This window comes from Vicugna pacos, chromosome 5, assembly GCF_048564905.1.
Source record: "Vicugna pacos chromosome 5, VicPac4, whole genome shotgun sequence".
Taxonomy (NCBI): domain Eukaryota; kingdom Metazoa; phylum Chordata; class Mammalia; order Artiodactyla; family Camelidae; genus Vicugna; species Vicugna pacos.
The window spans coordinates 69,478,657-69,492,170 of NC_132991.1; the positions used below are offsets into that span (position 1 = coordinate 69,478,657).

The 13,514-nt window shown below is 36.3% G+C and overlaps 1 protein-coding gene across 1 annotated transcript in view; it reads left to right on the top strand.

Moving 5' to 3' along the window:
- Positions 1 to 10,146, top strand: part of C2CD6 (C2 calcium dependent domain containing 6) — a 76,419-nt gene extending 66,273 nt beyond the window's left edge. The window contains 4 exon segments of the mRNA XM_072961462.1: positions 2,388 to 2,462; positions 3,516 to 4,505; positions 4,507 to 7,038; positions 9,664 to 10,146. Of these exon segments, the coding sequence (XP_072817563.1) occupies positions 2,388 to 2,462; positions 3,516 to 4,505; positions 4,507 to 7,038; positions 9,664 to 10,005 (3,939 nt within the window). The 3' untranslated portion in view covers positions 10,006 to 10,146.
- Positions 10,147 to 13,514: the final 3,368 nt, after the last annotated feature.

The following is a 13,514-nucleotide window of genomic DNA, read 5'->3' on the forward strand; positions in this document are numbered from 1 at the left end:
AAAGACAATGCTGCCAGCAATGCATGCTGTTTGCACTGAGAAAGAGAACAGTGATAAAGAAGGGTCCAAGTGGTCCAGCTGTTCCAAATGCAGCTTTTTAATTAATAACTATGATGATTGCAGCATCATCTGGTTTTCTTTGTATATGCTGACCTTGAATTTATTGCTTCTCAGGTCTTCCTGATTTCTGTTGTTTAAAGCTCTGCTTTTATTGATGGGTTTTTTTTTTTAAGTCAGTCTCATCTGCTTTCATATTTTCTGAATTTTCTCAGCTTTCTTGATCTTGGTGTCTCACCTTACTGATTTCCAGTATTGCCATGGGATTTGTTAACCAAAATTTTAGAAACAGAGACCTGATTGAAATAAAACGGTGTTTATTTGGGGTTCGTTAGGACTGCAGCCTGGAAGACACAGTTTCAAGTGCTTGAATTGTATTCTGCGAGACTGCAAGATGGGGGAGGCTTATAAAGGCAAAAACTTCAAGGTTACAGCTAGTTACATGAGTTGTTAATCAAGAATTATGATTAGAACTGACAAAAAGTAAGGGTGCTTGTTAAAGTAAGGATTGGTTGGGGTCTGAAATGGTTGCATAGTAACAAGAGGAGACCTTAAGACCATAAGTTTGCAGCTGGCAAGTGTTGTTCTGAATATGGCTAGTGGTGTCGTTGGGTCTAGTACAAAGAAAGTTCACATTTTGGGTGGTGCAGAGCCATGTCTGAGACCAGATCCTCAATGGCCGCCTGACTCTGCTTTTATATGCTTGAATTGTGATTACTCCATTATAATGACAATTTGTCATCATATTTGTCTTTTTGAAGTATTATTTCCTGTTAATTTACTGGACCCTTGGGAGGTAGGAGAAACTAAACCCATATGTTCAGCCTACCATCTTGAATCTCCTGTATTGGCTTGTTTTACTGTTTTTTCCCTAGCATCCTGAGCATCTCCCTCTAATATAATTGTTCTGGATTTTTTATTCACAAGAGTATTTTATGTTCATCTAATCAATAATACAGAATTAAACAGAGTAAAAGTTAACAGTGTCCTCTTTCCTTTCTTTTGAGAAAACAATGTTAGCATTTTGTATCCTTTCATATATTTTTCCATGGTTATATTAGGGGGGAGTTTTTAATTGTTATGTGTTTTTTACAAAAATGAGAGTGTATTTTTTTCTACTATTTATTTTTCCACTTCCTTGTCATACATATTTCATTTATTTTTAATTTTAATTTTCTACTGAATTCATTTAAACCAATGAATTTTCAAGTGTTAGAATTTAAACTTTTAAAGGGAGATTTTAGGAAATTCAAGCAAAGAAAAACAAAATGAGCAAAAAAACAGGTGTGGAAAAGTATGAGATATGTTTCAAGAATTCAGAGTTAGACACCTTTGCCTGGAGGAGAGAAACTATAGTGGGGAATATTGAGATACTTGCAGAAATAATTTAGTCAGTATGTGAGGACAATGCATAACAAAACATGGGAAGCTGCTGAAGATTTAAGAATAAAGTCATGTTATTAACTGCTTAATATTAATGAACACTTAAACCAAAAATATTTCTTATGAAAGCGTCATTCATTGAATCATTACTTTTACTAACTTGATATATAATAGAACTTCTACGGACTAAAGGATATAATATATAGGAAAGTGGTTTATAGTACCAAAAGTGTTCTGCAAAAAGTTGATGTCAGATTTTCTTTAGAGTTAGAAGTGTGGGTGCACATTATGATGCTTCCAAAGCACCAGTCTCCTCCACTGCAGTCTTGTGTCGGTAGTAGGAGCACCAGATGAAAATTTAGGATGCCTAGGATTTAGGCTAGTAATCATCTGGATAATTTAGGGCAATAACTTCAACTGCAGATTCTTGTGTAAAACAAAGAGTAGGACTTGATTTTCTCTAAAGTGTCTTCCATCTCTAAAAATTCAGTGGTTCTGTGATTCTGTAATTCTTCCTACACACCTTGATTTAGCACCAAATATTTCCTTAGGCAGTAAGTACCCATTGAATGATTACACGTGAAGAATTACTGAAAATGCTATCTCAGTATAATACCAGACGCCATTTATTATCTAAAGCGTTTCACAACCTTTTAAAATTAGATCACATTTGTTCTAACAATTCTTTCTTTTCTACTTTTGTTTCTGCTTGAAGTTGCTGTGCATTATTTTGATTTTACATATTCAATAGGGTGAATATTGTATCAAGGAAGCTAAGATTACATATGTACATTTCTTTGATGATTGGAAAATTATAGTAGTTATGAGAAAAATACTTAGTTTTTAAAATGTTTAATATCTTTATTAACTATTGAATGAATAAAATTATCTTAGGAAATATCCTTTCATTACAAGCAGTCTAAAATTAAAATTTCTCTTTCTACAAGGTGGTATTTTCACCAAAACAATAGATTTCACCATCTTTCAGACCAGAATATATAGAATTCAAACCAAAATATCAGGTGAGTCCTGAATTTTCTTATCTCAATATCAGTTATACTCAAATACTAGGTTTCTCTAATACTTTGTGTAATTCAGTGGTTCCAAAACCAGACTACCTATTAGAAACATTCACTTATCTTTACAAAAATACATATTCCCAGGTCCCATCTCTGATCAAGTGAATCTCAGTCTGGAAATGGACCCTGGGAATCTGTATTTCTGAAAAAACCCAGGGATTCTTATGCTGTCACCTAGACATCAACTAACATTTGAAAATCATATAAACTAAAACACTAGGCTGATTATTTCACATTTTGCTTTTTTCAGTTGGATAATGTAAAAGTTGTATTAACAAAGAGTTTGAATAAGAGACTTCAGTTTGAAGGCTCTTTCAATCATAGAATAGCCTGATCCCAGAGCCACAAAACTGCCTTTAGATATTACACTGAAATTTCACTGTAATCTAGAAATATTTGTACTGTTCTCTACCATTTCTGAGGCATATATAATATTTATCAGAAAGCAAGATTCTACTGTAACATACAAAGGACTGGGTGGAACTCATCATTGTTGGAACTCTCAGACGTAAAGGCAGGTGATCTATCCTCTCAAGTCAGTCAAGAGAGAATATTTATGATACTTCTAATGGAATATCTACTACTTGCTTTGCATTTTTAAAAATTTCCTACATCGCTACTAAAATATACGGGTAGGACTTAGATCCTGATATTAGCCATTGTCTAACCAAATGCAGCTACCACTGGAAATTGAGTTCTTAAAAAAAAAAACTACTTTGAGTCTCTTTTAGGTATTTAAAAATATTCCAGGTAGCAAAAAGCTCTTTAACACAAAATAGTACCAGAATTAGAAATTTTTTAAATTTGCATGAAAATTCTCATTATTATTCCAATTTCAAATGTTGTAAAATAATTAAAGTTGGTTTTCTCTTTGTAAAAGGCAGGAAGATGAATAGATAAGTTGACTTATTGCTCACAGAAAATTAGCTAGAAATTTTATTATAAATTCAAAATAAATGCTATACAATTTCTTACCTTTTTTTTTTAATGTTACAGTTCCAGAAATTCAATATCGAGAACAGTTTTGATCCCTTTCTGAGGAATATAAACAACAAAATGTCAGTCAGAAAAAGGAAAGACCAAGATATGTTCAAATGTAGAAATACTTTCAGTGCAGAGGTTATAGAGCATGAAGACCAAGATCCTCCTTATCCAACACATTCAAAAACTGAAAGAGCTGCTGGCAAAACCTGGCCTCGTGATCTTGATACCATCGCAGTAAAGGCTTTAGACACTAAGAATAAGTTAGCCCGTGATCCTGGGATCATAACAATAAAGACACTAGACGCTAAGAATAATCTAGCGCATCATCCCAGTATCACCACAACAAAGACTTTAGATACTAATAAGTTACCGGAAAGACTACCTAATGTATCTTTGCCAAACTTTGAGGGAGAATCATCGACGACTGGAAAAGTAAATGCAAATAAGTGTCGCCTCTCAAAATCATTAAGTCTTACTTCCCACATAGAAAATTTAAAACAGTCAATGGTGCTCAAGTCAATTTTAAGCAAAAATCTGCAAGCCCTTTCAGATCAATTATTTTCTACGCCAGAAGTTCCTATGGACACTGAAGCAAGAAAGAAGAGTCATAGTTTTCCACTTCTGGGTGTTCGAGATGAACGACCAAGTAGTTTGGAAGACCAAGTATTTGAAAAAATTCAAGGTTTAAATACCTGGCTTTCAGAAAGAGATATTCTAAATTCAAAGTCTCTTTTAAGTCAAATAAGTCAAGGTAGTCCTGCAGATTCACATTCAGAAGGTGTACCAGGAAATTCCCCAGAGGTAGAAAGGGAATTTGTCTCTGAAAAACACTTAGATGTTGGTGACATAGATTTTCCAATTAAAAAAAAGTGTAGTTTCAAAAAGAAACATTTAGATAGTGAAGTATCTAGCTCCACACCAGATTTGAATAGCTTTATACATGATTATATTATAAAGCAAATATTCACTGCACCGATCTTCTCAGAATTGGGGACAGGAGTGAAAAAAATCAAGTGAGACACAGATGAACTCACAGGGTCTGTTACCCACAGCTTGGGAGAGTTTGTCTTCCAGTGTTCTAGTTCACTACGAAGAAAACAATAATGAAACAGAATTTTCTCCAGCCAAATCTGTTACAAGCCAGATAATACAAGCATTTCCTGTAGATACTCTTTTAGATTCTGGGGTAATCAAAGTAATAGAATTAGATAAAGAATACCAGAAGAGTTTTTTGCTGGATACAGAGACAGCCTTTGCTAAAGAAAAGCCAAAGGATTCCATAGAGTATTATTCGGAAATCAAAAACAAAACAGAACGTCTTTCAGAGCCGAATATACCCATCATTCCCAAAGAAACCACTTCTTTTAATAGAGTTGAATTCATAGACAAAAGTCAAAATACATCCCCACAAGATTCAGAATATCAGTCAACACCAGATAAAAAAACAGATTTGCCAAGTAGTAGTCAGAGACTTGATAGAAAAGAAAATGATCTAAGTTCTACTTTAGAAAATTTAAGTGACTCGTTAATAGGTAAACTCAATGACTCTGATGTAATAATGTTAAAATCCTTTTTGAAAAACATATTTAATGTTTTTTTCAAATATAGTAAGGCTGAAAGCAGACAAACTGACAAAGAATTACAAAGACTAATTGAACATCCTTTTCCAAACAAGACTGAAGACCCTGAAGAAATCAAAGAGGATTTTGATAAAATAGACAAACTAGATGGAAAACCTATTTTAAGTCCAAACCTACGTGTATTTCTAGAAGAACTCTCAGAGTCAGAAATAAAACATTTAAAATCTGAATTAAGTAAACATATTCAGCATTACCTTGTAGAAAGACTTTCAGAATCAGGACATATCACCAAGGAGGACTTACCAAAAATCTACCAAAATCTGTGTTTGATGAATGAGAAAGCAGAACCAAAAGGGCAAAATATTTTTCTAGAGAAATATTCAGGAACTGTAAAAGAAATCATGTCTTTTGTAAACAACTTTAATCATCATTTCATAGATAAACATTTGGAAATAAATCTAAGGTCTTTTTTAAATGAAATTCTCCAAAACTATTTCCTAAAAAATTTTTCAGAAAACAGTTTATTTAAAGAAGCAGAATCTAAGTCTATGCACTCAAATGTAGCTTTTCTAAGAGCTAAAAGCCCCTCTATGTCTTTTAACAAATTAGGACAAGATATTTCAAGGGGGAGTTTTGCTAAAAGGCTTGAAGTAAACATGAAATATCCTTTAAATAAATCCCTACAAAAATATCTTACAGCTTTATCAGAAAATGAACTCTTAAATCTAAAAGCTGATTTAAGCAAACACCTCCAGAGCCTTTTTATAGAGAAACTGTCAAAATCAGGACTAATCACAAAAAGGCAATTAGAGGGCATCAGCCAGCACATAAATTTGATTAATTCTAGTTCCACACCATTAAAATGTATAAAGCGAGATTTGTCTTTAAGAGATGAAAATCAATTTGTGAAGAAGCAATCAGAAAAGCAAAATAAATATTCAAAAACTGCTCAAAAAACCACTTCACAAAAAGTTCTTGAAGATAGACTTGTAGAAACAGAGTTGACCAGAAAGGAGGAAAAGGAACATTTTTCCTTACAGAATATTGAAAAAAATCCATCAAAAATTAGGGAACAGAAAATATATTATTGCCCTGAAGCAGCTAAAACACTGAGTTTATCTAAAGTACAACCTTCTTCCAACAAAAATAGCCAGGCGATTCCATTAAATAAATCATCAGAAAGACTGACAGATACAGTGCTTAGGAAACAAAGGGAAGGACATGGTTTTGTGCAACTTCCTCGAGCAGAAAATTTTGATTTTAAAACAGAGATTCAAGACCAACATATTTGGAGTGGTAAATCAAAAATAACTCGATCAAATGCTTGCTTTGAAAGGACACTAAAAATGAAGTCCCTTGACAGAAAGGAGTGTGATAACATCTATAAATTGATGGTAGAGGAAAACGCTGAAGCAGTGCTGTCACCGTATCCAAGAATTCTTAACCGCAAAATGCCGAATGAAGATGAGGAATACATAACCAAACTCACTTTTCCTTCCAGGCAGAATAACACTTTAATGTGTCTCAATTCAGAGGCTGGGGAGGAATCAGAATTAGAGGGCCAGTATTGTCAGAGATTGAAAGGAAATAATAACAATAATAAAAAACGACATTTAGTAACATATGCACATTACAAAGAAGAAACACAAACTCTTTATATAAAACCAAACAAACTTTGCAACGAAAGATGTACCAAGGTCCCTGAATCACGATTGCTTAAATATAAAGTTGTGGTAGCTGAGAAAAACTCAAAACCATCCCCTTTCCCGGAAGTATTAAAGAGGGAACATCTAAAGCCCAGGGTCCAAAAAGAAAAAGTCCATGCCAGCAGCAAACAAGAAAAATCATTTAACAAGATAGTTAAGATACTACCAACCACACTGCCCACCACAAGAATTCTAAGAAAATCTGTTCCAAGAACTCTGCTTCATTGGACTGCAAGAAGAACCATACATGTAATACTGTTTTTCCAAGTCTTCTATTTCTGTATTTGGCAAACTTCTATAGATAATCTACTTAGAGTATATGTGTCTGCATGCAAGTGTGTGTATAACCTTAATTGCCCCAAGATAAACAGATATTCAGATTTTAAAAATTCTTCTGATATTCAAATATCACTTCACCTCATTCAAAATGCGATCAGAAAATCAAAGGGATTATTAACACATTCTGTGCCTTTGTATTAAATAAAGGGGACCCCCTCTGGAACATGAATTAGAAAAAAGCACTCTTTGCTCCGGGCAGACTGCAGGCTGAGACAGCCTGGATAGGGCACACAGCTCTGTCTGTGGAAAACTGGCTACTTCTAGCCCTGACTCAGCCGGAGCTGTTGCACAGGCACGACTTGTACAACCACTTGCAGTGGCTGTATACTATGAAAAGTATACTGGGGTTTTCTTTTCATGCAGGTAGAAGTAGAAAGTCTTTTTTTCAGATAGCTGAATTACCTTTGTTTCAGGAAACAAATATGAAGCACTTATTATGTGCCAGTTATTCTGCTAAGCATTAGAGATATGCAAAATTCACAATCTATTGAATTAAGAATTGCAAAATTTCAGTTTAACTTCTACTCTTTTCTTCTTTCACCACCACCCCTCTGCCATATCCTGTGCTGAGAAACATAGGGATTCATGTCTGTTTTTAATATTAACATAAAACAATTAGGGAGGTAAATCTGCTACCATACTTTATATAGAGCATTCTAAAACAAAGTTAAAATCTAGGAATGGAAGGGACTTGTTTTAGTTTTCTGGATCACTACTCTTCTCTATTAGTATATATAAACAGGCATGACCCACAGTTGGGAAAAGTCACAAATTCTGAAGTGACATTATATTGATAATTTGATGCGTACAACTCTACCTCTGAACAAGAAAATAGATCTAATTTCAGAATAGTTGCTTCGAACTGTTTTCCATAGTAAAGGAAATTATTAGCTTTAGTAAATAGTAAAGCAGATTTGTAGCAGGATAAATATGAATATAGCATATAGTCTCAATTTCAATTTCTCTTTTCTAAATTCAGTAATTAAGTGAGTGAGTGTATGTGTTTGTGCACATGTGTACAGACAAGGAAAAGGAAGTAGAAGATGGATTCGTAATTTCTGGAAAGGAAAGATTTTCTGAAGTTTCTTCAGATAAATGGAGTCTGTAATATCACTTTTCCAAACAAAACAAAAAATTGCGTTTATATTATATGGTATGGGATCATAAAGGATCTTAGAACCCTTATCCTAAGAGTGGGCAAGGGAGATAATAATCTTTATTTCCCTCTTTTAAACCAACAGTACCTAAACTATATTCTCTCTAGTGAAATTAACAGAGAATTGAGGGTAAGGACACATTTCAGATCATCAGAAAGACTTGCTTATCTGATTCTCTAAAAATCCAGGATGTCTACCAAAGCAATCAAGTTAGAAGACAGAGAAACTGAGTTGCAGGAGCTTCCAGAAAACTAACCAGTGGTGTGGTTCTCCACACCCCTCCACTAGCACTCTATTTATCATTTATATCAGCTGTGAAGTAAAAATTATGTTACTCACCAGTGTAGCAGAAATTCCCTTAATATTGTGGCTTACCTAATTGCTTCCATGTACTTAAGAGGGAAGAAGAATGTTTACTTGCAAATCCAGGCAAAAATGTAGACCCTTCACACTTCCTTTTTGATAAGTCTTCTCTCTTGCTAACCTAATTCTTCTTGGTCCTGCCTAAATTCCTCCCACCCTCCAATTCTATTAATCTACTTTTACCTCCTCTCCAAATCAAAGCAGGCCCTTTCCCTTGGTGTGGCCATCTCTGCAAAGTGTTAAGGGACAAGCTGCTCAAACTGCAGAGGAAACTAGTTTACATTAATTTGAGAGATGACTAATAACTCCATACCCTCCTATGAGTGCTTGTAGATGACTATATTTTTTTTAAATAAAATAGTCATACAAATTTGAAAAAAAAATAGAAAGAAAACCAAGCCCATAATCTCACTATCCTAACACAACCATCATTTAAAAAAATTATTTTGGTGTGTATCTTTCCAGCAATTTTCCTAAATGTTTTACTTGCTTAGTCTCAGACTATATACAAAAATATTTTAATATAAACATTATAACCATATTCTTAGATGCTGGGCTCTGTATGTGTGTATAAGTATATATTAAAGAAGATGTTTGTTAACTTTTAAAGAATGGAAGTTTGGGTGATATAAAAAGTAAAATATAAGCATTCATAATTTATATTTGAGGTTGAGGAAGAGAGATTTTGGAGGAGGAGAATTATAGGAGTGCTGGCTTTGCTTAGGAGTCTAACCCCTGGGGTCAGCTCCCTTACTAAGTTTTCCTGGTTTCCAGCTTCATGTCTTCCATCCCTATTGAAGTAATATCCTTTGAAACAATAAGATTTTTTAAAGTATAATTTCTGTGGTATTTAATGACAGGCATTGAGTGTAGGGTCTAAATTTGGGGACTTCTATAAAACATTCGAATGCTCTCATTTTCTTTGTTGATATTACAAATTTTAGTCCTTATAAACCTAAAATGTGCTCTTTAAGAAAACTAACTCACCAACCTGATCTTTTATTTTAATATTTAGGATTGTTTGGATGGATTTGAGGATTTACCCGAGACTTCATTTAAGCATCTTGAAAAAGCAAAATCAAGAGCAAGGCTTTTAGGAAACAGCCCACATGATAGCCATAATCAGTTAAAACGCTCTGTAAGACCGTATACTGCTCCAGAGGTTAACAAACGAGGAGAAAGCTACAATGGGAAATTGACAAGCCCTCGAATGGTTTCAGCAGACTTAGTTCATATAAATCCTCCAATCCCAGATTCTGATATCTATAAAATGCGGCCAAAAAAAATTTTAAAAGAGCATATTGGAAAGCGTTCGCTCATTTGTGATATTATCCAAATGTTAAACAGTCCAAAATGATATGTGAGGCCAGCAGTTAGAATATCATTTCTCCAATTAACAAAATGGTTTGGAGATCTGTCCTTTTGTGTGATAGAAGTCAGTAACCAAATTTCATCTGTTAGAACCATTTTGTTTTAATTAAAATGAAAAAGAAACACACTTTTGATGTAAATGTGTTTTTGTTTATGAACCTTAGGGGAACAAACTCAGAAATACATATTTATTAGTGAAGTTTTATTTTCCAGCTTTCCCCCTTTTTCACCATATAACTATCACTCCAAGTCAGTTTTCTGACGTCCCAGATCTTTGCTATGCTCTAAATTATCCCTGGCCACCCAGTTTTCAGGGTTTCTACTTGTACTTATGTGTGTATGCTTAGCCTTTTGTTATGAATTTATTCTAACTCTTCAGCTCTAGATTCAACAGTATGCAGTTCTCTGGGCCTACAGAACGTCTACTAACTTCAGTATCATCTGATATTATATTTTCTTACACTACAAAGATAATAAAGAACAAGTTTAATACTAACTACTGAGGCATCTTCTATGCTGGAGTGACTTTCTGACTTACTTGAAAAATTAGGAAAGAGCCTCTTAATAACACAAAACTCAGGAAGAAACTGTATAAAATAGAAACCACATAAAAAATTATCTAGCTAAATCAGCATAGGATTTAAATCTGACTTCTGAGAATTGGTTCTATTCTTATCAAGTACAATATTTGGATCTTGTTGAACTTTGGTTCACTTGGTAAGTGAGAACTTCAATTTATAGAATTTTTGCCAGTTTCCATTTTCTACCATAAGTCATAAAGTCTGTGGAGTTTAAATAGAATTGACAGAGGGAAACATAATTCCTGAACATTCATTTCACGGTATAATCAAGGTAGTCATTTGTTGTTGTTTGAGACCAAGAATTTCTAGTACTGCTCAAAGTTGCTAGTACATGTATCAGTCAGAGTGTGACTGGGAAATCACAAATACCTCTGGATCTTTCAAATAGAACACAGGGAATTGGTTTCATGGGTGATGGAACCAAGGCAAGAATCCATAAGGGATGGCTGGTTAGGCAATCCAGGGGTGGCAGGAGCACAAATTGATACCACCCCTCAGACAGAAGGGACAGCAGGAAGGGGCATGACCAGAGTCCTAAAGCCAGAAGACAAAGAAGACACAGCCACTCAGAGAGACACCGCAAGAAATGGGGGAGTGGGTCAAAGGGTGAGAAATAACTGTTTCTTCTCTCTCTTCCTGCCTTCTGATCTCCTGCTGTTGCCTCTCTGGAGACCAAAAAGTGAGGGGGCATAGAAAATGTAGTTCCCCGTGAAGCAGAGCAGGGGAAGAGTGGAGAAATGGATTTGAGAGCTAACAGGCAATCTGATCAACAGTATTTATGTGGAAAAACACTGATCTGGCTTGCAGTAAAGGAGGAAATATCTACTGGATGGAAAATCTCAAGTCACTTTGCCTCATTAAACTTTTAATGGCAATATTCCTACTATAGAAATCTCTCAAATTTTTTCAAAAGGCTTTTTAAAAAGGAACAAAAGCAAAAAACCCATGCCCTTTATTCAAGGAAGAATTCCTTAAATATTTATTAAATGTCTATAATATGCCAAACACTTTGCTGCATACCAGGAATATACTCACGAATAAGACAATATTCTCAAGGAGTCCACAGTCCGTCAGGACCATAAACACAGAAGCAGTTATAACAGATTTGTTTGTGTCAGTGTTGTGGGGGAAAGTACTGCAGACGTGCACAGGAGGGTATTTTAGCTAAGGTGGCTGTGCTAGTTTGAATCCTTCAGAAAGCGGACACCAAGGTGAGATTAGACATGTGTGGGAGGCACAATGATGACCTTCCCTCCCAATACATTCACGTCCAAATCCCAGGAAGCTGTGACTATGTTACCTTATATGGCAAAAGGAACTTTCGCGGCTTTGATTCAATGAAGGGTCTTGAGATGGAGAGACTATCCTGGATTATCTGGATAAGCCCAATATAATCAAGAGTTTTACCAAGTTTTTTCAAGAAGGGTTAGTCAGAGAGGGAGGTGTGACCACTGCAACAGAAGCTGAAGAAAGGCTGGCTTGTGAAGCAAAGGCAGGCAGGTTGCCTCCAGAAGCTGGAAAATGCAGCAAATTCTCCCCTAGAGCCTCCAGAAGGACCGTAGCCCTGCCAGTGTATTTTACATTTCTGACCTCCAAAACTGTAAGATGATAAACTTGTAATGTTTTAAGTCACCAAATTTATGGTAATCTGTCACAGCAGTGATAGAAAACTGACACAACATGCCAGGAGCCCATGCTGCAAAATTAAATGCATTGACTTTCAGGGAGGGGATGTCGTACAGTATCTACTGTCTGTGATGGTTAATTTTGTGTGTCAATTTGACTGGGCCACAGGATGCCCAGTTATTATTCTGGCTCTTTCTGTGAGGGAATTTTTGAACGAAATTAGCATCTAAATCTGTAGACTGCATAAAGCAGATTGCCCTCCTTGATGTGGGTGGCACTGAATAGAAGAAAAAGGCTGATCCTCCCCACCCCACCTACCTGCCCCAAATAAGAGAGAATTCCTCCTGCTTGACTGCCTTCAAATGGGGATATCAGTTTTTTCCTGCCTCTGGACGCGAACTGAAACATCAGCTCTTCCTGGGTCCACAGCCTGCCAGCTGTCGGGTTGGAACTGCACCATTGGCTATTCTGGGTCTCCAGCTTGCCCACTCATCTTGCAGAGCTGGGGCTTGTCAGCCTCTATAATCGTGGGAGCCACTTCCTTATAAAAAAATCCACTGAAGGGTAGAGCTCAAGATGGTGGAATAAAAGGACATGGAGTTCACCCCTCCTATGAATACATCAAAAATACATCTCATATTGAACAGTTCTCACAGAACATAAACAGAACACCAGCAAAAGGTCTCATACAACCAAAGCTGCAAAAAATGATCACCAAGTAACCAGGTAGGACAAAAAAAAAAAAAAAGGGAATCAGGACAAGACCTGTGCCCCTGGGAAGGAGCTGTGAAAGGGGAAATGTTCCCTCACCCTGCGAACCCCTTTCACTAGCTGGGAGGTCAGTCAAGACAGACTGGGAGCTTCAGAGGTTCAGAGGAGAGTGCAGCAGCTGGCTTGAAGCAAGCAAGACAGAAAGAGACCAGAACACACCATACTGGCCACTGTGCTGCACTGCCCAGCCTGAGATCCACACCTGCTGGTATGGGCAGTGGCTGGGTGCTGAAACATGGGCTTCAGCAGACAGACCCAGGGAGAGGCCTTGGTTGGGCTGCATGGAGACTCCAAAGGACCTGGGGTCTGGGGGTGCACACAGGACGAAGCCCAGGTCCGCCATAGGAGCCCCACTGTCAATGCACATGAGAAGGGAGGGGCATGGCCTCACCATGACAGTCTATTTTCCGATGCTCACAGTGGGCACAGCTCTCCTCTGGGAGCACACAAGCACTGGTGGATTGTCCATATGCAGAGGTGGGCTGAAATCTGGGTGGATTACCAGTATTTCCACAAT